The following is a 22,729-nucleotide window of genomic DNA, read 5'->3' on the forward strand; positions in this document are numbered from 1 at the left end:
CATCAGGAGCACAGAGTCAGGAATAGCTCAAGAAATATATTCGATTGTACTCTCATGGGAGGGATAGTTGTATATTTGCCAAAACAGTTCTATAATCAAATCTCACATCATTCTTACCTGGAACAGCTGCTCAGCAAAGTCTTCAGGGCAGATTCAGAGAATCCAGAACACCCAGAAAGATTTAGTCGCAATAAATTTGAGTTCTGTGCTAGGTTACTGGAAAAGGAGGAAAATGTCAGAATACCAATACGCACTATTACTCAATTAGTAAGCATTCTGAGGAAAACAGGCTAGAGAAGTTAAGTACTCAAACACACAGGGCTTTGAGCCAGAAGTGAGTTTCAACTCCTGTCTCACTCTGTATGACACCAAGCAGGATGCTTTGCCTCAGTTAATTCATCTGTGAAATGGCAGTATCAGTACCTTCTGGTAGGGTTGTTAAGATTAAATTCTATAATGTGATAAAGGGCTCAGTACAGTGCCTGGCACAAAGGAAGCACACAAGAAATACTAATCAATGTAGTTTTATTTATTTTTTATTATTTTTTTAAGTAGGTTTCACGCCCAGCGTGGAGCCCAGTGCGGGGCTTGAACTCATGACCATGAGATCAAAACCTGTGCTGAGATCAAGAGTGGAACGCTTAACTGGCTGAGCCACCCAGGAGCCCCAATGTAGTTTTTAAATTAAAAAAAGAAAAGAATGATGGAATAAACATTATTTCTTTTTCATCCATAATTAGCATTAACTTGTAGGCACACTTTTACTTGTCAAGTCTCCAGGTTCTTTCAATTAAACTTCTCTCAAATTTGCCCTCTCTTCTGCATTCTCAAATGCCTTGTGTTAGTGGATTCAGTGATTAAGAGCTAGAGTTCTGGAATCACACTCTATAACCAAGTTCAAATCTTGGTTCTGCCACTTAACTACCTGTGAGACCTTGGACAAGTTATTCAACCTCTCTGTGCCTGTTTTCATATCTGAACAACGAGAGCTTACATCATAGGTTGCTGTGAGAATTTATGAGATGACCTTTGAAAGTGCCCAATAAATGTTGGTAGTTAATTTTATGTATTTTAAATCAGGTTTCATCATTTCTTACCTGAGTGAACACAAAACCGTCTTAAGTAGTCGAGTTTTTTCCTTGTCCGATTAACCTGCCAAGGTGCCTAACAAGTTATTTTCCTAAATTTGAACTCTGACATGTTCCTTCCATTCTCAGATCCACTCTCTTTATGACGCTTCCCTCTTCAGTGCCTATCATGGAGTCCAGACTTCTTATAGCATGGCAGGGGCCCATTATGATCAGGTCCTCACCTCCTGTCACCTCCTCACTGTGCCCTAAGCTCCAGCAGTTCCCAACTACTTCAGAGTTTAGAACTGCACAGGCGGCTTTACCTAGACTGCTTCTTTACCTTGTCACATGGGGATCTCCAACCTGAATATCTGCAATACTCAGCTTAAGAGTCACTTCCTCTGAGAAGGCTGCCCTCCCTAAATTTAACTAGGTCTCTCTGTGGGATGCATGCATCTAACAAACACACTGCACTGTAATTATCTGTCTCTCCCATGAAAGGGGCAGGGAGTGGGCCTCTATTCACCCTTGCTTGTCTAGAACCTAGCATAAGGCCTGGCATATAGTTAGCATGCCAACTTGCATTGCCTGGATGAGTCCCGCACAGTACTGCAGAAGCACAGATACTTTCTGAGTCCATCTGGAGATGGACAGAAGGGCATCCCACATATATTCCGGAAACAAAATTAACATACAGAAAACAACTGCCTGTGGGACATGTTTCTGACGGCCACTCACTTGACAATGGGATCTGACAGCTTGAGGCCTTCCAGGCTTAGATTCTGCAGCTTGGAGCACCGGGACAGAATGCCGTGGAGGGTAGACACATCGATTACAGAGTTGGACAGATCCATGTGTTGCACACGGAAAGAGCTAAACAGACGGGAGAAAAGAGAGGCTACGTAAGGTGGCCCACACAAGTACCTCCAGATCAAATCCAACCTCATCCCCTCCCCAAATGAGCAGCCAATCACAAACAGGATCCTTACTACACATTTCATGTACAGTTTTGGTTTTAAAATAATTGCTACTAGTAACTCCTTCCCCTCACTCATTTTAAAATTCAGGAGGATTTCTGCCAGGTCAAAATGGTGCTGCCCATTTTGCTTAGGAAATTAGTCAGTGGGCATCATGAGAACGAGCTGGAGGTGGCTGACAAGAAGATTCTGCGTATGATGCCTCGAGGCAAAGGTGAGTGAGTGAATTACTGAAACAGAAAAGACAGCAGAAGAGCAAGCTGTAAAGGGCTAATATTGAGAGGCCTGGAGGAAACACAGGTGTGGAAGTTTCTAGGTAATTGGACCTAGTTGTTTGAAAGAGAGGGGTGAACTAGAAGAGGATTGGAAGGTTCTGGCACAACTGTGGGTGTATGACAGCGTGTCCAGACAGTGTGTGGATCGAGGAAGGCAGCCAGGGACAGACCCCAGAGTAGCAGAGAAAGAGGCACATGTGAAGAAGACCCAGAAGGAATAGCCATGGGAGAAGGATAAACACCAGTGGAAGAGGGGTGCAGTCATATGACCATGGAGGGAAGGGGAAAGAACTAGAGTTGGGATCCCTGTTTTGTCCTTCACTCTGCCATTTTTAGCTTATCTTTCTGTTCGGTATCTAGTCATTCCACTGAAGTTTGGGATGGCATTAAACCATACTGCAAAACTATGAGGAAAAGAGAAGTAGTTTTTCAAAAACATTCCACAAGGCAAACAAAAAAGAGGGCATTTCTTTCAGGTTGCAAATCTGTCCACCATTGGATCAGAAACCCAGAGCTACAAAATCCGGGAAGACTCCTCACACACTGTCTTTATCAGAACTGGCCAGTGCAGCAAGAGCTAGGCTGGTTGAGTACTGTGCACGGCCCCTGCCTCAAGCGACTCACGAGGAGCATCTGCTGAGGACCCCCCTCCCCCTTGAGAAGCAAAATGTGCATCTCTGACCCTCGGGAAGAGCCCGAAAATAACCCTGACTTAAAGTGGAAATGGGATCACGGTAAGCAGTGCCATGTTTCAACATAAAGGCTATACAGCAAAGCATGCACTTAACATTCCACTGCATAGCTGACTTGTCACAGGCCGGAAGGCTGGACGTAGAAAAAAAGTAAGTTTTCATTTGCTTCTACCTCAAGATTTAGAAACAGTCTTTTCTAGTTTTTTTTTTTTTTTTACCTGAAATGTTCAACTAATGGTTGATCCACAAATGATCGTGGGCAGCGGAAGGCAACCACCCCTCGAGACAGCAGCCGGCCGATCACATCTGGGTGCAGGTTTTTACCTGTGAGGTCCAAGGTCTGCCACAGGGACTCATCAAACCTGGAAAAGAGGAGGTCCTTAGTTAAGTCAGGGGCACTGGATACCAGAGGCTCTTACCACTGTTACAGAACAAGGGGGAGATGGCCATAAATCACCTTGAAGCAAATTCCGAAGGAAGCTGTGTTTCTCAGTTGACAATACAATTAGCTATGACACTTTTGAGATACTATTGACCATTTCTTGCTCACCTCACAGATCAGCTTCCATCTTCATCTATATATGTATTTCAATATACATTATTGAATAGGTAGGTGGGTTCAAAGTTACCTAAATGATCCCACCTGCTGTTTTTGATAAGCATAAATAAGTTACCACAATCACCCTAAGTAACACGTAAATATAACTAAAAGGAGGGAGGTCAGCCCTATAGCTGACCTTTGCACATGGGTTTGAACTCTGCAGGTTCACTAACATGCTGATTTTTTATTTATTTATTTATTTATTTTTTTAACCGTTTATTTACTTTTGAGACAGAGAGAGACAGAGCATGAACGGGGGAGGGTCAGAGAGAGGGAGACACAGAATCTGAAACAGGGTCCAGGCTCTGAGCTGTCAGCACAGAGCCCGACACGGGGTTCGAACTCACGGACCGCGAGATCATGACCCGAGCCAAAGTCAGCTGCTTAACTGACTGAGCCACCCAGGCGCCCCACATGCAGATTTTTTATAGCACAGTACTGTAAATGTATTTTTTTCTTATGATTTTCATAACATTTTCTCTCTGGCTTACCTTATTGTAAGAGTAAGAGTATACAACACATATAACATATAAAACCTGTGTTAACTGTTTATGTTATGGGTAAAGCTTCTGGTCAATAGTAGTCTATTCATAGTTAAGTTTTTGGGGAGTCAAAAGTTATATGTGGATTTTTGACTGGGCTGGGTGGGGTCAGTGCTCCAAACCCCCATGTTGTTGAAGGGCCAACTGTACTTTATTAAGAAATAGTACTATCAAATATCTACTAGGAAAAAGGAACCCTAAAAAGGAGTTGGGCTGTTTTACAATAACCTTTAAGCTTAAAAACAAAAACAAAAAACGTATATACATGCATGGAAATATATGTATTTGTATGAACTAATGTGAAAGGAAAAAGGAAAAATATTACTTAGATTTTGGATAGTGTTTCTAAAGCAAAACTGAGGTACTAAAATGTACTGAACAGTAAACCAGGGGGCTGTAATAGCCACAGTTTAATTCAACTTAACAAAAAAAAGAAAACATGAGATCAAGCACATGAGGGAACATTTTCAATGCCTACTAGAATTTTATTCTTTAATATTGCTTGAAATAAGCAGACCACCGGCAGGGCTTTGAAATATCGCTGCATAAACAAACTGTCAACGTGTTATTTGACTTCTATTAACAAGAAGGCACGACTACAGTACCTGGCACATAACAAGTGCTTAATAAATGCTGGTTATTGCTTTTATGACAACTGATACGAAGTTAACAGACTCTGCATGAAGAGGAGAGCTGGCTGAAAGAAAATCGATATGGGGTCACTTAGGGAGGAATCAGGGAAACTCCGCCACCACTGGCTCCAGCATTCCATGGGTGCACACCTCCCCGTGGCTCTTCTAAGCAAACAGCCCACTCTGTAAATACCCGGGGCGTCTTACTGCCCACACGCCCCTGAATGGACGGGAAGGGGCTCTTGCTGGCTCACAATAAGAACTCCAGAGATGTGCAGGGAGAAGAGAGATAGATGGCCTTTAAGCACAAAGGATGGCTAGGGGCTGGCTGGGGAGGACAGGTGGTGAAGAACGGACAAAAGTTCTAACTGCAAACAAAGCCTTCCCCCACTTCTGGCCTGTTACTGTCTTCCAACTCACCAAGATGTTCCTTGTGCAGCTCACCGTTCACACTTGAAAAGTGGCAATCCCGAACCAACAGAGACACCCGTAACTATTGGTTTCCATGTGCGACACGCTTCCACGAGCCAGGCACTGCACCGCCATCTTTATACTTCATCCTCATAACTGTCTGGAAGGTACTACGATCTCCATTTTATATATGGGGGGACCGAGGCTCAGATGTGTCAAGAACGTCACTAAGGTCCCAGAGTGCTAGGTGGCAGAGACTGGGTTCGCATTTGGATCTAATACCAGGACCTGTGTTCTCCCCTCTGCGCTCACTGCCTGGCCCACGGGTGTGAGAAACCATTGGTATCCCCCTTCACTCCTAGGACATCACTTGCTCGAGAGTCGGCATCCAACCAGCAATAATACAGGAAAAAGTTCTCTGAGGTGGGTATGTTTACACCTCCAGGAGACTCTTCCCTTCCGCCGTGAAATGAAGTCACTAATATTAAATATATGAAGATACCTAGTTTGCTTTGTGGTACTGTATTTTTCTTGTTTTTTTAGTTTCACTAGATCCAAATGAATAAATAAATAACCCTTCTCTTCTCCTTCCACACATAAACCAAAAGGGATAAAAAATACTTACGCTAGGTGATACCACCTCTTACAAACACTGGAGACCTTCAAGAGTTCAGGGAGGCACAGACAGGAAAAGATTCCTAAGAGCAGCTCGTCCGGAAGGGAGTCCCATGAAACACCTTTGAGGGAGAAAAACAATGTGTCTTCTAATCACCACTCATTCACCCAATCAAGTCTACTGAGTCTTTTCATGCACTTAAAGGATACACAACATTTAACTTACAGGGGGAATTTAACACTAATCGAATTACTCATCCCACAATTGTTTTTCTGTTCACCCACTGTCTCCGTACCCTGCGGTGAGGCACCACACCTTCTCAGCAAAGGAGAAAAGAGAAAACCAAGAACACTTTTCATATCATTTTTCCCTTCAGCATCTGCTGGCCAACCTTAGTAAGGACTATATTAAAGGTGGTACAGAGCAAGTCCCCCCTTCCATGGCATACAATAATGTCTAAGACATTGATGTCCTCCATGGCTAAGAAATGCCTGGTTTCTCTCAGAAGTGGATTCGGTGGTGGATTCAGCCATCAAGTATTGACCTTATCTACAAGGCAAATGAAGTTTTTCCCTCTTTCTTTCAGATTTACAGAAAGCACTCAGAAGTCCATTTGCCTACAAGTGCACTATCAGAAGGGTGCTTCCATCTATCTCTCTATTTACTATGGTGCCAGGGAGCATTCTAGGTGTTGGGGAGAGAGCAATAAATAAAATAGACAAAGCATTTTAGCTTCACGGGACTTACATTCTAGTGGGAGGAAACAATCACACATATAAAAATAAATTACAAGATCTGGAAAAATTGATTAGTGCTATGCAGAAAAGTTAAGCAGAGTAAAAGAGAAGACAGGAAGTACAGGGGCCAGTGTTCAGAATCTCAAGAAAGCGGTCAAGGAAGGCCTCACTGAGACAGCGATCACTGAGCAAAGGCTTGAACAAAATTAGGGAGCCATGTTTTCTAGGTATAGGGAACAGAATGTTTGTTTTGAGGAACAGAAGAATGAGCAGGGAGGTGACAGAAGATGAGAGATGTTGGGGCCAGGTCATGCAGGACTCTACATCATGAGGCCTTCAGCTCTGACTCTGAATGTTGTGAGGAACCACCAGAGTTCTGAGCACAGAAAATTCTGAAAGGATTGCTTGGGCTGTGTTAAAAAACAAACAAACAAACAAAAAACTGGACGGGCGCCCGGGTGGCTCAGTCAGTAGAAGGGTCCTACTTTGGCTCAGGTCACGATCTCATGGTTTGCGAGTTTGAGCCCTCTGTGCTTACAGCTCAGAGCCTGGAGCCTGCTTCAGATTCTGTGTCTCCTTCTCTGCCCTCCCCTGCACACACTCTCTCTCAAACAAAAACATTAAAAACAAAACAAAACTGGAGGGGGGGGGGAAAGGTGGATATTTTAAGATGAGTTTTGTCTTATAAAAGCAATGTCTCAATAGAACTCTTACATAGGAACATACAGAACATAACCCACAAGATCAGGATAATAGGACAATGGCCAAGAAGGAAACAGGTATGCATGGAAGAAATACTGAGTGTTTAGATCAGTTCAGTAACTCACCTTCCTAGTCAGTCTCCCTGTACCTCCACTCGCTCTTGTACACCAAGTCTAGCGCTATCCTCTCCCTTCTGTGATGGTTCACAGGACTGATGTCAACTTGACTGGGTCAGGGGGAGGCTAAATATTTGGTTCAACACTATTATGGGTGTGTCTGTGAGGGGTTCCTGGAGGAGATGAACGTTGGGAGTCTGTTGACTGAGAAACAGATTCCCTTCTCCAACGTGAGTGAATCTCATTCAATCCAAGTCCTGATGAGAATTGGTTTTCTCCCTGCCTTTGAGCTGGGACATGGATCTCCTGATTTCAGACGTGAACTGGAACCATCTGCTCTCCTGGTCCCTGGGCCTTTGCACTGTGGACCTGGGTACTTCCCAGCTTTTGTAATAGTGTGAGCCAAGTCCTTATAATACATCTCCCTACATCTCTTATTTTTTCCACATCTCTGGAGAACCCTGATTACTAACACACTGTCCCTCCCCCCCCCCCCCCCGTTATCTAAAAGGTGGATTTCCTGCACAGGTACACTGAACCAGGCTCTGTGGAGAACATGATGGAGAAAAGCACTGAGGGTGATAAACGTGGCACTTGCTGTCTCTGGCTGGCATTCTTAGGCAATCTTTCCAAGTTTCAACATCCCCATGGTCCCCCCCAAATATGTAGCCTAAGGTCCAAACTGCTTGGCATGAAATTTATGTCACGGACCCACTCATTTTTCTAGGTTCATTACCTAGAAGTATGTTCTAGCCATTTGGACTTACTTGCAATTTGTAGAATGAGGCATTCTGCGCCACATCTCAGAGGCCCTGTACGTGCTGTGCCTGCCCCGATTGCTATTAATTTAAAATCAAGTTGCTATTAGAGCCCCAGTGCTTATGGAAGGCTTCCCATGACATCACCAAAAATGGGTCACTTTTTTTTAACCACAATTTTATTATTTACTTACTCATTTGTTTAGCCCCTGCCCCTGCTGGGCCATGAGTTCTTGGGAACAAAAAAGTATTTTTTAAAAAAATAATCTTTGTATTTCCTGGAACTCGCATGGTGTCTGATACATTCGTATGATATATACATGCATATACTTATTTAACATGTCCTATCTGTGGGTGTCTGTTCTAAAAATATGGAAAGGGATGGCCAGCTCAGGGTTTGAGACACAAACGGGAAATTTCAATGAAGTATCATAATGGGCTGCAATAGGGATCACAGTGCTGTGCAGTGGATGGTGGTAGAGGAGAGATCAGAGAAGCCTTCCTGGAGGAAGTGGGCTCTACTGAAAAATGAGGAAATCTGCAGTTGCTCAATGAATGCCTGCCCCTCCCTCCCTGAGGACAAAATGATTCACTGAGGCCCTGAAACCAGGAGTAAAGGGATGAGGGCAGACCATCCATGCTGACCCTGGACCACAATGCAGGGAGGCAGCTGGAGATCACCCTGAGGCTTCTCAGTGTGGCAACAACCCCCCTTCACCATAAGGCTCCTCCAAGCTCAGCATGGACAGAGGACAGGGGTTCTCAAATACGGCTCCTGCTCTGCTTCCCAAATTCGAAAAAGTTGATACATTAGCTTTTCTTAAGTTCTCCTTCCATTAACTCTTCTGAACTCCCTGAATCTCTGGTGCCTCTTGAATACGTAGATCAGATTCTAGCATTGGATTTGGCAAAAAAGTCACACGCTTCGTTACTTCAAATCCAGGATGTTGAGACCACACTAGGACTTGCACTACGATCTGTCCACTCCTCGTGACACCAGGTGCCTGGCCTCCCCGAGGGTGAGAACCACTGGAAGGGAAGCACGCTGATGGGAATGCATCTCTGTGGCCCAAGTCTGTGAATACTGGGCAGGTTACCTAATCCCTCGGGCTCGGTTTCTGCATCTGCAGGAACAGGAATAAAATGATTTATTTTGCAAAGTAGTTCCCTGTGGAGATTAAATAATATAAGGGAAGACATCAAGCAGCAGAGTCAAACTTTCCTTTCTCCTTCTTGCCTCTATCTCTCTCCTCTCGCCATTAAAGCTGCACATTTGCCTTTTGTGATGGCTTTTCACTGCTGCTTGGAATTTCACTTATTTGAAAACACACTGGGTTTTAATAGGGTTTGGATGAGGGCTGCAGCATGTGATTGACCAAGAGGCCCAAACAGCCCTCTATCTAAGTTTGGGACCCCCAGAAGCAGATCCTGAGGACCTGAAGTCAAGTAGTTTATTTTGCTAGGTAATCCCAGGAAGCATTGGAAAGTGAAGAGATATGGAAAGGAAAGAAGCTAATTCGGGGAAATGTTAATAAGCAGGTTATCGCCATTGCCAAGTGGAGTTCAAGTCTGCCGGGGACTCTAGGAGACCCTATAGCACCCTGCCCCAGACAGACGTGGCTGTCTGTCTCAGCCACGAGCATGGGTGCTGGGGTATTAATCCACCAACAACTCTCAGTCACTGCGTGTGGGCTTCTGGGAGCGGGACAGAAATGTTAATTCCCACATGCCTGCCCAGAGAAAGGCATCAAGCAGTCATATCTGTATGCAGGAGAAAACCTGGCACACAAAGGAGTGCTGAGCTTCAAGCGGCTATGGATGGGGCACCATGCGTCCTCTAAAGACAGTGGAAAAGGAAATTAGGGAGGCTTGTTGTGAAGTGCAGGGCAGGAGAAATAAATTAATGAATTTGGTGCCTATTTTATTGGGAACATACAAGAAATCAGAAACAATTAGAACAACATGAGCTAGGTAATTAAAATGCGAGGAGGAGGGCCACCTGGGTGGCTCAGTTGGTTGAGCATCCAACTTTTGATTTCATCTCAAGTCATGATCCCAGGGTTGTGGGATCTAGCCCCGCATTGGGCTCCATGAAGCCTGCTTGGGATTCTCTCTTTCTCTCTCTCTCCCCCCTCCCTCCCTCTGCTCCTCTCCCCCACTCATGATCTCTCTCTCAAATAAAAAAATTTTTTTAAATGCGAGGAGGAAAACTAGTCACTATTGGCAGCAAGGAACACAGAGGTTTGCAGAGGACAGCAAAGCTAAGCAGTGAAGCACACTAGTAAGGTTAACACTAGAATTTGGATGTCTTCGTCCGTCCAACTCCTACGCATCCTGCAGATCTCGGCTTAAACTTGTTACCCCCTCAGAGGAGCGTTCCCAGATCACCACCACAGCCCCCAGACCCAGATTTGCACACCCAGCACACCGCACAATACTAAGCCCGTAACTGGCATCCAATAAAGCTTTGCTAGATGCATCATACCTTTTACTCTCCCTTCATGCAAACTGAATATGCCAATTCTGCGTTTGCATTTGCGTTGATTAGTTACCCTTTGCTAATCAAGAAACTAGCACACACCCAATGCCTAGGAGAGAGCCTGGCAATGAATATTAGAAAGTATTCAAATACTGTTTCACGAAGGAATGACTGACAGCCCAAAGAAGAATGCTGGCTTTATTCTACACACAGGCAAGACTGCTGGCTTCTTAGGACCAGTGAGTTTCCTTATTTGTAAAATGATAAGGTTGGCCTATGACTCCACTTCAGCAAACATTCCTGGGTGCCTAATTAATGCACTAGTGCTGGGAGCTGGGTGTAAGCTACAGTCCCTGCCCAACAGCCTCACTTGGAGACAAACTAATAAACAAATACATAACTTAACATTTAAACACTGCCATTTACTGAAAGCCCTAAAGTCTCGAGCATTTATTCAAGCACACTGACTCTAAATCCAACAACCCTGTATCCATCTTACAGATAAGGAAACTGGCCTCAGCAGGGTTAAATAACCTCACCAAGGGGCTATTGGCTGTTAGGCAGGAGAGCCAGGAGGCAAAGCTGGGGCTGCTCTGAGTATGCCAAAACCCCACACCCTGAGGTGCAGGTGCAGAGCCCCAAGAGGTGGCTATGTGAAGGCTGGCCAGGTAGCAGAGGGCACTGCAGGTGTGGGCCCTGTACCTGCAAAGGAATGGCATGGTGCTGCTATGCAGAGTCAAGAAGGCTGAAGACAAAAACCCAGGACGAAGAGATAATGTACTCGGGTCAGTACACGAGTAGTCTGTGAGATGGGAGGTGGGGGGAGTGCAGAAGAACACACAAGTGCGACAAGGCCACACAACTAGCAAGTGGCAGGGTGGGAATTCAAACCCAGGTCTGACTCCAAATGATGTCCTTTCTACCACAGGATGCTCTAACATCCCACACTCTCCCCTGTTCTAAGTGCTTGATGCTCTACAAGACGGAGGAAGGTAAGAATTCAACCTGACTTACAATGTGAAGAGAACTCAATCAGGGCTAGGGAGGGAGGGCTGGCAGGGAGAGGGAGTAAAACAAAGATGCTAAGAGTTATTAAGCAGGCTGGCTCCCGAAGGGAAGGAACGAAGGCCAAGGAAATGCACGGCCCCAGCTGGCAGCCAAGTCCCCAGGACTCCCTCAGTTGATCACAGGACACGGACCTTAGGGCCCCTCACTAGAGGTGCTGAAGCCTGAGACTGGCTGCTGTATAAGCAGATGGGGCAGAAGTCTGTTTTCCAGCTCCAGCGGCTGGTATCCAGGCTTGTGATATGCTTAATCTAATTTTACTTGCCATACTTAATTCTCCAAACATCAGCCATCTGTTTCCTGGATTCCTGACTCCTCTGCTGCCTGGTCTGTTTGCCTGAGTGGATGGGAGAGTCCAGAGCAGGACTTTCCTCCACTCACCTCTTCTACACCCCGAAGGCTGCACACCAGCCCTGCACAGAAAAGGAAACAATTATTTAAGCCCACGGCCGCCAGTCTTCAACTACACAAAGGCTGTTAAACACACTTTGGAGCCACGAAGGGGTGAAAACTGGCCAGATTCACAAACCTGCTGGTCATCACCCTCAGCCACCATCATTTCCACTTACCCTTGACGTGCAAACCCAGCTGTCCACGTCTATAACTTCGCCACTGCCCATGCCTCAAACTCCTCTGGGGAGAGCAGCTTATTGAAGAATTTTCTATGTATGAAATCTTTGCAGTATAGGTTACTCATCTTTTTTTTTTTTTTTTTTTAATGTCTTCATTTATCTTTGAGACAGAGAGACAGAGCATGAGCAGGAGAGGGGCAGAGAGAGGGGGAGACACAGAATCCGAAGCAGGCTCCAGGCTCTGAGCACAGAGCCTGATGCGGGGCTCGAACTCACAGACCGTGAGATCATGACCTTAGCCGATGTCGGACGCTTAACCGACTGAGCCACCCAGGCACCCCTATAGGTTACTCAACTTCCTGGCAATATTTATTTCTTGGAACATCACCCACACTCAGATTCAAATTAAAATTCCAAATCTTAGTCATAAACTCTTGACTCTCAAAACTGCTCCTCTCCTTCAGCATGGATAAACAAATTATACTTGAAGGATAAGCCAGCACTCACACCTCCCGTTTCTTATATTTAAGGGTGGGGGCTCACTTCACATTTGCTTGTGTTAGCTTGTTTTAAGTATTAACAATCTACGCTTCCTTTCTGAAAAACCACAAACATTCTGCCAAGCAAAACACAGTAAAACAAAAGCAGGGTCCCAAATGATCCCCTCAGCCCCAGAACCCTCTATTTCTGTAAGAAACTTGCTCAACTCTGAAATGTGGGGAGAGTGGAGAAACCATGGAAATTAGGATTTGGAGAATAAGGTAAAGTATATACACCCTCTAGGAGGTCTGAGAGGAGGTCTTTTGCCTGTTATGTTCACTGCTGTATTAGTAACCTCTAGAATGCTCAGTATTAATTACTGGCTGCATGAATAAATGAAAGGAAGCTGCAGGGCAAAGAGATGCCTCATAGGGCCCCATAAAGGCTCTTGCAGAGCTGAGTTTTGGGAGCCGGGGGCTGAGATTCATTGGTGAGTCATGAAATCAATTCAGTTGAAGCAGCCTTGTTTTGAAAGAATGGAATGGAACACAATAGGAAGTATCTTAGCAAGGGGAATTACAGCTTTGTGAGATTTCTGTTTCAGGCACACACCCAGCATCGCAATGTAAAATATATTTATTACTGGTTTAAAAAAAAAAAAATTGGAGGAAAAATGTTTGCCTGTGAGCATTAAAAAGCAGATTCCCGGGCTCAAGGCAGGGCTTCTTGGATCCGAATCTCAGGAATTTTGCACTTTGAACAAGTTCCTTTGGGGATATCAGCAGACACTAAACTTTAGAGTCTCCAGTCTGAGAACCACTGCAGGCTCTGGAATGTCAAGCAGTTTAACAGCCCTGGGAAAGCTAATCAACAAATTAGTTCAACGGTGTTTTCACTGTGTTTCACTGTTTTCACTGGGGCGGAGGGTAGGGAGAAAAGGGACCAAGACAGGCATTTAATGACATGAATAAAATGAAGTTGTCCTGTTTGGGCTTGTTACTGACCCCACTACTGGGCCACTTACTTCCAATTCCTTCCATACACTCACCCCGAGGGCAAAACAGACCTGTCCTGATACAGCGTTTGCCACACAGTTTTTATCTTCCAAAATAAAAAGATGAGGAGGATTTAGTTGCCAGATGTGTATGAGTCTGGCTGGGGGCCTGCAGGGAGACTGCTGAGGGAGGAACCAGGAAAAACTCCCAGCCCAGGGCCACTGTCACCAGATCGCTACAGAAAGCAGGTGTGGCTTATTCTGCCTTAATCCTGGCAGAGCCATTAGCCACCTGTCTTGACAACTGCAGACAAAACTCCCTGGAATGATGATCCAGAGAGAGAGAGACAGAGAGAGAGAGAGAGAGAGAGAGAGACAGACAGACAGACAGACAGACAGACAGACAGACACTGGAGGCCCACTGGGAATCCTCTACCCAGCTGTCTCTCATCCTGCATCAGGGAACCCACCTCTCCACACTCCATACCAATTAGCCAGTCTATATTGTGTGCAATTCCACACACATAGGATGTAGATTATTAGTTTTCCTTCCTGCCTCTCTCTTAGGTAGTAACAAACATAAAAATAAAACATTGTTTTTTCTCTTCTTGCTTCAGGCATATATATTTGAGGTCAGTTTTAACAATGTAGACTTACTGACTGGACCATTTCCAGATCTTTCCCTCTCCTCAGAGCCTCCACTTTCGCTGAGTGGAAGGAGGAAGATTGTCCACATCCGCTGGGAATCACCCTGGAAGCCCTTCTGCACCTGGGAAGCTGTACCTGGTTCAATTTGGCCCAAGGGGTTCCCTTCCTCTGGCCTCCAATTGCACTTACTACCTAGACTACTCATTGGATGCTAGTGTTTTGGTCGCCATCTTCTGCCGTGAGCTTCTCTGAGGGTGTGTTGTCTTTCTCCTCAACTTGACTTGCAATGTCCTACAAGCCAGCAACCATCCCTTAACCTCTCTTGTTTCCACAGTGCCTTGCTTAACAATGACTTTTTTATTTATACATCTCTATCTCTGTGTATGAATGCGGAAGGACATACAGGAATCACACTGAATGTTTAAAAGCAACTGGCCCTGGACAAGTTAATCAAAATATGCTCATCTTAGCAGAAATGTGGTGTCTGTCACCACATCTGGTTGGTCAAACACCAAATTGCTAGTGCTACACTCCAGACGCTAAAAATAACAGAAGCATTAAATTCTGAAAGAAAAAATTCTGTACTAACAAGGTCAGGCTAACAGGACTAAGGACAAAAGAAAAAGTGAAGTAGCTTCCCAAATGAGTGTCAGAAATTTTGTTGACCAAATTAACTGGATTTACTTATTGTGTATTATGTGCACACAACATGCTAAGAGCTTTGTGGGCACTCTTTCCCTTAATCCTCACAGCGACCTATGAAGTGGGTATTATTATTCTATTTCACAAAGAAATGAAGGCAAAGAGAGCTCAAATAACTTCCCAAGGTTGGTAAATAGCAGAATTAGGATGCAAAGCCAGATCTGTCTGACTTGATCACAATCCTTTATTGCCTTTCTAATTAATTCACCCCCTCCCCTGATGTAGATTTCCAGACGATAACCTGTAGGTTCTCATTCCTAACGAAAGGGTCAAAACCCCAAAACAACAGAGTTTTTAAAGCAAAGCAAACAAACAACCAACCCTTTTTCAAAGATAGTCAAATGGGAGGACTAAGGAATATACTTATTTACCCCGGCTCTGTAAGACTTCGTCTTCAATATTTCTTTAATCTGTCTCTTCTTCTCTGCTATCACCCACCCAATTCCTGTTCAGCCTCTGATCACCTCTTCTACAGACTACCTCAATGGCCTAATTCTGTCAACTCTAACGTCAGAATCTATCCAGAATGTGACACTTATTACTACCCCCATACCTCTTAACAAATCTCTAAATTTCTACCCTTGACCCCCTACAGTTTAATCCCATCAACGTGTCCTTTTAAAAGGTCACATCACAACTCTGCTCAATACCAGCTCTAGCCTTATCTCCCACTACTCAACCCTTAGCTCATTCCACACATGTCTTCCTTCTTCCTTGAACAAACATGACATGCTTCTGCCCCAAGGTCTTTGCACTGACTATGCCCTCTGCTTGGAACCCGTTTCTCCAAGATATTTGTGTGGCACATTCCTCACACTTAATGCCTTTACTTAAAAAGCTCATGTCTCAGTGAAGCTTCCCTTCAATACCGTGTTTAAAACTGCAATCCATATTCCCACCCCAGGACTTCCAATCCCTCTCAACTTGTTCTGTTTGTTTTTGGCCATGGCATTTATTACTAACATTCTACATATCACATTTATTATGTCTGTTGCATCCTCTCTCTCCAACAGAAGCTTCCTGAGGTCAGGAATGTTTACATTGTTTGTTGCCGAATCCCTAACAATCCCTAACACCTAGAACAATGCCTAGCACATAGTATGTGCTCAGCAAAAATGTGCTGGCTTAATGTTTTAAATACCTTCTAGCAAGAAACAGTATTATTGCACTACCTTTACCCTATGGCCTTCTGTACTCTTGGGGCTCTGATCCACTCTGGGAGGCACACGCTGATCTGTTTGAAAAGCCTGGAGACGGGGAGCAAGCCAGAAATGATATGGTGAGTTCTACATTTCAGTCAGTCTGCTCTAGCTCTGGGGATGGATCTGCAGAGGATAAGCCTGGAATTATGAGCCATTCCAATATTCAGGCAAGAGATAATGAGAGCTTGAAAAACATCCTGGAGACAAGAGGGAAAGATTCAATGATTGGCTGGATGCTGGGGGATGGCAGAATGGGACTGACCCTCAGGTTTTTGGCTGGGTGACTGAACACATAATGCTGGCAGTAATGTAGACACAGCATACCAGAAGAATCCCACTTGGGAGGGACCTGGGGAGAGAAGTCCCTACACATAGTTAACATTCACTTTAGCAGTTCTTTGGAAATCACTAAAGCAAATATGGCCAAAAAACAAAACAACAATAACAAAAAACCCCAAAACCTTCAACCAAGGCTACAGAGCAGAATATAAACAACAATAACACAATCCTACAAGATTATTGCTTATGTTCCCATTTATCAGTAGCACCGAGCTGGCCTTTGAACATGCAGATTCACTTCAAAGTTAAGAGGTAGGTATGTCTTCTCCTGGGTTAAAATTTCACATGGGTTAAAAGTCAACTGTGCATCTAAAAATATGTATCTACCAAGATTCCTGCAGATTTGTGAAAATGACTTGTCCCACTTCTTTGGAAAATGACTTCAGAAGTAGGCAATTTTGAAAATGTGCCATCCTAAAGATCACTAAACAAAGATTACCAATAAAGTAGTTCAATCCACCTCTTATGTGACCGCCAGTTTACCTTACCTGGAAAGCTGTCTCTATTTAGCTTAGGTCTGCGGACTATCACAAAATCCTTGTCATTCCCCTTGCTCTTCAGCCGTTTTCGTGGGGGGCTCTGAGCGTGGCCCAGGTTTGAGAGCAGTTCCTGGGGGATATTCTCACTGTCCACCTCCTCTTTCTCCAAGGCGGAGACCCCCATGCCTGACAGCAGTTCAGAAGTCTTGCTAGAATCCCATCCCCATGTGAAGCTGGTAGTAACGTTGCTACCCTGGTCAGGAATCTCCTGGAGGTGTTTCCTGCAGAAATGCACAAAAGCCCCCCGCCCCGGCCCGTTCCTTTCAAAAACACACCCGAGTAATTAAAAGATAGGCCTAAATGAAACTGCAAGTTATGCAATGCAGAAAACTTTCACAGTGGCTCACAAAATTGCATATCTTAAGCGCCGGCGGCGAGTTTCCAAGTAGGAAAGAGAAAATAACCAAGCAAATCAAAAAGGCTTTTTGATTTACGATCACGTAGAAGGCCTTGAGAATGTCTTAAAGTGGAGGGAATAGACAAGAGGGAGAGCAATCATACAGCGACTGAAAATAGCAGGAAAGCTCAGTAAGGGAAGTCAAATAAAACCGCACACTGATCACCGCACTAAAGCATCCAGCCATCCACGCTTTCCCAAAGGGGCTAAGCAACTATTCACTCTACAGCATTAGTAACAATTATTAGCAAGTAGCATTTTTCGCGGCCTAAAACAATTAAGACGGTTCATGCAAGCTCTGCCCCCTTTTGCAATCCGTTTACCTGTGCATGGCGTCCACAAGTTCTGGAGTTTTAAATGAGTGCATTAATTGCAGAACTGCCCGCCACCGGGATTCCCGCTTTGGCACGCGGCGGCTCGCGGCGTGCAGCTCCAACCCCCAGCAGCAAGACCCGCGAACTCTAGCAACGTTCCATCCTCACCGCGCGCGCAAGGCTCTTCTACTCGCTCTCCTCCGCCGCGGCCGTCTGCAGCCCCGCTGCCTGCTGGGAACTGTAGTTTCAGCCCTGACTTGTAGTCCAGCAGGCTCTCCGCTACTTCCTTCCTGGCTACTTTACCCGCCTTTGAGATACCCACAACCCCCTGCGGCTGGGGGCTGGGCGACCCATGGGGTAGGCGGGGAAACGGAAGTGGGCGGCGCTCAGGCTGCCTGGGAAATGTCAGCCTCTTGACTGGGGACGGGTTTTCTTACGGCGGAGCCTGCGGGCCTTCTAGTGATCGTCACCGCCGTCGCCTCGGAGAGTGGGTCCCAGATCCTGGACGATTGCGGCCGACGCGGAGTTTCCCGGTCCTTCCAGACACTGTCTGGCGAGATCGGACCGTGAGCCCGATGGGGAGAGCGTGAGGCACTGTGGGGTCGAGGGTCTGAGGCCGAGAGCAAGCGGAGATCGAGAGGACCACGGAGACTCCGAGCACCCGCCGCCACGGGCCTAACTAAGTTCCCGGTCACGGAGAGGAGGTGGTAGCCCGGCCCGCTGGCCAGGTGAGAGGATGGGGGCCGCGGGCGTCACATGTGCTCTCCCCTCCGCCGGGAAGCTGCTTCCTTCATCGGGGAGAGGGTGACCCTTAGCACCGGTCTGCGGACAGGATCCTTTCCTCAACAGTAAAACAGGCACTAATGATATCGGGGGTCATCTCGAAGGCTTGGCGTGAGGGTCAAGTCAGGTAACGCTTGTGAAAGCGTCTTGTAAACAAAAGCGCTGTTCGAACGAGAGGCGAGGCGGTGTTTTAATTTCAGGTGAGCAGACCAGTGGTTCCCGTGTGCAGTGGGAAGGCTGCGCATAGCCTTTCAGCCTTGACGAATTTCATAAATGGTAGCGAGGGAACGAATACGGTGACTGTATGTTTGCAGAGGGCTTTATAGCGCAACTCTCGGGGCCGCGAGCGGGGCCATTCGGTTCTTAAGACCGGCTGCGTCTGGTTGCGTCGCCGTCTAAAAACAAGCTGCTTTTAGCCTGTCTCGGCGGAGAAGAGTTTGGGGGCAGCTAGAGGAGGGAGTGTGCCATGTTCCAGATAGGATGACCATGCGAAATCTGTTGTGCACACTATACCATAACTGTGACCCTTGGAAAACATTGGAAGAGAGAAGGGGAACAAATCCCAACCCTAATAAAAATGGAGAGGATTTATAAAGTTCGGAAGTAAGCAGGCCCGCGTCATCACAAAAATTAATATTGGAGTATTACTTCGGTATGCTGGATGACTTACCTTAAAAAATAGTATGACATACCATTAAAAAAAATGATTCGCTTTTTGTTGGATTTAAACCTAAAACCTGTCTTGTCCAGGTATGTGTTTGTTTCAGGCTTGGTGCTTAGCTTGAAAAGTGACTACTTCTTAATTAAGGTATTCACAAACCTTTAGTTTTTTTCTTGAAAGTAAGCGAAATGGGCCTAAAGAAGGGATATGCTCACCAATTAATTTTGCCTTAAACTATGTGAAGATACTAGGTTGAATTGTCACAACTCATTAAACTGATGTTACAGAAAATATTTTTAAATGCAATATTCTGATTTTTTATATAAAGCTACCTTTATCTTACTTTGGCTAAGGAGAAAGCAGTTGCCCTGGGTTGGAATCTACATCCTTTCCCTTAAGTTGGCAACTCATTAGAAAAAATAATTTTGTCAAAAAAAGTTATAGTCTCTTTCAAGAAAGACAGAGGGAATGTTTCTGGAGGAGAAAGAAAACAAGAAAATAATATGTCGTGATGAGAATAAACAAAGTTTTGAGACATAAAGTAGATCGTATAGATAGGAAGATCTAATGGGATGATTTTAAATTTAAAGATGAGAAATTTCTAGTGGTAGGATTTAGCAAGGATTTACCTAGGAACTAGGGAACATTTCTAGTTGTCAGAATACTTTTTATATCTGAATTGGTGGACAGGAAGTCCTCTATAGGACTTCAAAAAGAGCCTTTCAACTTTGAAAATCTGTCTTCAAATTCTGTAATAGATATCTTACTAACAGTTTGCCCTGGCAACAGAAAAACATTAGCTTGCTGAAATAGGAATCATTTTTTTCCGCATGTCTTCTAATCATGGCTGTTTTCTATCTAAGTAAATAAAAGTTTAAATTGGTACAGGTGTCTGATATAAGCAATTGTGTCCATTGAAGAGATGAGATTATCAGCTACATATATAATTGCTGTCTGGTCTCTTCAGGAATTGCATGTAATTGCTACTGATGTGGATTATTTTTTTCCCCTGATAAATTTTATTTATTTAATCTTGCTCAGCATGCCCCATGTCCCATTTTAGTGGAGAGGTGTGACTATATTCCTAAAACTAGAATTACTAGATCATTATCTAGGATAGATGAATTATAATTGTTTTATCTCTGGAAATGACATTACAGTAAGTAGTGTTTAGTACTGTTTGGAAGTTTGAGGTAGAATACAAAGTGACTTTGGGGCTCCTGGGTGGCTCAGGTTTGATTTCGGCTTAGGTCATGACCTCATGGTTGTTGAGATCCAGCCTGCATCAGGCTCAGTCAGCCCTGGGCATGGAGCCTGCTTAAGATATTCTCTCTCTCTCTCTCTGTCTCTCTCTCTCTCTGTTTCTCTCTCTCTCTCTCTCTCTCTCTCTCTCTCTCTCTCGCTCACCCGTCTGTCCCCTCTCTGTGCATTCCCCACTCTCTCAAAAAAAAAAAAAATACAAAGTAACTTTGTAAATTGGGAAAGTGTTTATTGTAAAAGGGACAAGATAGTCAATATTATGAAGGCACAGGAGAGGCCAAAAAGGACTGGAAACTACACTTGACAATAAGATATATAAATAAATAAATAAATAAATAAATAAATAAATAAATAAATAAATAAATGTATATGTATATATGTTCAGTAATATGTTAGTGTTCTTTTTGAAAATGAAATATGACAAGAGATTGTATTTAAATAGAAGAGTGATGTGCTTTTTTCTTGTTCCATCATAGCATGAAATCTTAAAGATTTCTTTAATTTTTTTATGTTATTTAGCTTAAGGGAACAAAAGACTAACAACAATTACATAGCAAGAAGTTTCTACCTGCCATGAAATTTCAAAAGGATCCTTTTCCCTCCATTAATTTTAAAGTAGATCTTTCGATCTCTGTAGTTTGACGTTTTCTGTGATGGACAGATTGGGGCAAGAACAAAAGGGTTCTTTCCCTATTCTGATTTGCTCTGTTTTCTTTTCTACCTTCCTCATGTAGATTAACAGTCTTAAGTAATAGCAGTCTTACCTGAAGGTAAAAATTCTTAGTTAATTCTATATTAAACATGACTTTTCTAGCATTCTATCTTGATATATGTAAAGGAACAATTAATAGAATGTTTCTTGTTTACTATGAAATGGAGCAAAAGAAAGCATTTAAACAATTTAAATTGCATTAAGTATGTCTGGATTCAAAGAGACTCTGTAGTATCCATGTTGTAGTTAGAATGTGTAGGTTTGAATCCCAGCTTTGCCACTCACTGACTGGGAATGTGGACAAACTACTTACTCTATGTACCCTTTTCTGTTCTATAAATAAGGATATTTATAGTCCTTTCTTATGAGGTTGTGAGGTCTAATTTGATAAAGTATGTTAAGTGCTAGCATAATGCTTGGAATCCAGTAAACTCATACTCAATGTTAGCTATTGTTGTTGTTGTTGTTGTTTTTAATTACTTTAGTAAGAAGGATTCTAAGGGGTCACCGGGGTGGCTCGGTTGGTTGAGCCTCCGACTTTGGCTTGGGTCATGGTGTCGCAGTTAGTGGGTTCGAGCTTGCACAGGGCTCCCTGCTGTCAGCCCAGAGCCTGCTTGGGATTCTCTGTCCCCCTCTCTCACTGCTCTTCCCCTGTTTATGTTTTCTCTCAAAACTACATAAACTTTTTTTTTTTAAAGGATTCTAAGGATTATTCTTTAATTACCAAAATAACTCTTACAATCTCTTTACCTGAAATCTTTAAGAATCCATTACAATTCCAATTGTTTTCTTCTTACCTGCTTACATGATTACTCACTCTCTCTCCCATGCCTTACCAAAAGTTAAGCACTTTGTACGTATCTTTTTCTTCAGAAGGGCTTGTCACACTTTGGAATTCAGCTTACCTGGTTGATTTGGCAACTCAGCTCATTTTTTGAAAATGACTTCAAAAAATATTACAACTGTTTTTATTTTTAGAGTAGGAGCCACATTCTCTTGTGGTATATCCTAAACTGAATTCTCCCTGTACATCTCCCTGAAATCTTTAAACATGGAATAATGGTTATATTTCAAAGATTTAAGTTTTTATTGGTGGTAGAGAATTGTTGACTTTCATCACTCCATCTAGTTCTGATACTTTCAATTTTTCGTTATTAAGATGTTGAGTTGCCTCCTAGTTTTTATTATTTTACATATCTGAATAAAGACACATTTAAATTTACACAATCTGAGCCTGATGAATCACTAGGTTCTAGCCAGAAATCTTTCATTCAGTTTTGGAACCTTAGGTTTGGACAAAATATTTGTGTTCAGTTGCTACTACAAATCTTTCCTGCCATCTTCCCTTCTTCTCTTTTCCTTTTCTTTCTCTTTCTTTTTGAAAATATTTAGGATGCTTCAAATTCCAAAATTTTCTTAACCTGTAAATTTTCCACTTAAATTTAGCCTACAG

At 43.9% G+C, this 22,729-nt stretch overlaps 2 protein-coding genes across 9 annotated transcripts in view; one reads left to right on the top strand and one right to left on the bottom strand.

Annotated features, from left to right (window-relative positions):
- The window catches only part of SKP2 (S-phase kinase associated protein 2), a 32,638-nt gene extending 14,450 nt beyond the window's left edge, over positions 1 to 18,188 (bottom strand). For 2 of the 3 annotated variants that reach the window (XR_006300218.1, XM_043599925.1), the window contains exons 1-6: positions 17,870 to 18,097; positions 17,099 to 17,370; positions 5,826 to 5,937; positions 3,233 to 3,376; positions 1,809 to 1,943; positions 118 to 216 (exon numbers count right to left, since the gene is read on the bottom strand). Coding sequence is in view for 2 of the 3 variants with exons in the window: in XM_043599925.1 (XP_043455860.1) it covers positions 118 to 216; positions 1,809 to 1,943; positions 3,233 to 3,376; positions 5,826 to 5,937; positions 17,099 to 17,370; positions 17,870 to 17,913 (806 nt within the window). In the remaining variant the exon portion in view is untranslated. Of the gene's footprint in view, positions 1 to 117; positions 217 to 1,808; positions 1,944 to 3,232; positions 3,377 to 5,825; positions 5,938 to 17,098; positions 17,371 to 17,869 lie in introns of all 3 variants that reach the window. The other variant, XM_043599918.1, reaches the window with a different exon arrangement.
- A 26-nt stretch (positions 18,189 to 18,214) lies between these two features.
- Positions 18,215 to 22,729, top strand: part of LMBRD2 (LMBR1 domain containing 2) — a 48,575-nt gene continuing 44,060 nt past the window's right edge. For 3 of the 6 annotated variants that reach the window (XR_006300216.1, XM_043599857.1, XM_043599883.1), the window contains exon 1: positions 18,222 to 18,588. The gene's annotated coding sequence lies outside the window, so the exon portion shown is untranslated. Of the gene's footprint in view, positions 18,589 to 22,729 lie in introns of all 6 variants that reach the window. The other 3 variants (XM_043599866.1, XM_043599896.1, XM_043599875.1) reach the window with 2 other exon arrangements.

The sequence above is a fragment of the Prionailurus bengalensis genome, chromosome A1 (assembly GCF_016509475.1).
Source record: "Prionailurus bengalensis isolate Pbe53 chromosome A1, Fcat_Pben_1.1_paternal_pri, whole genome shotgun sequence".
Taxonomy (NCBI): domain Eukaryota; kingdom Metazoa; phylum Chordata; class Mammalia; order Carnivora; family Felidae; genus Prionailurus; species Prionailurus bengalensis.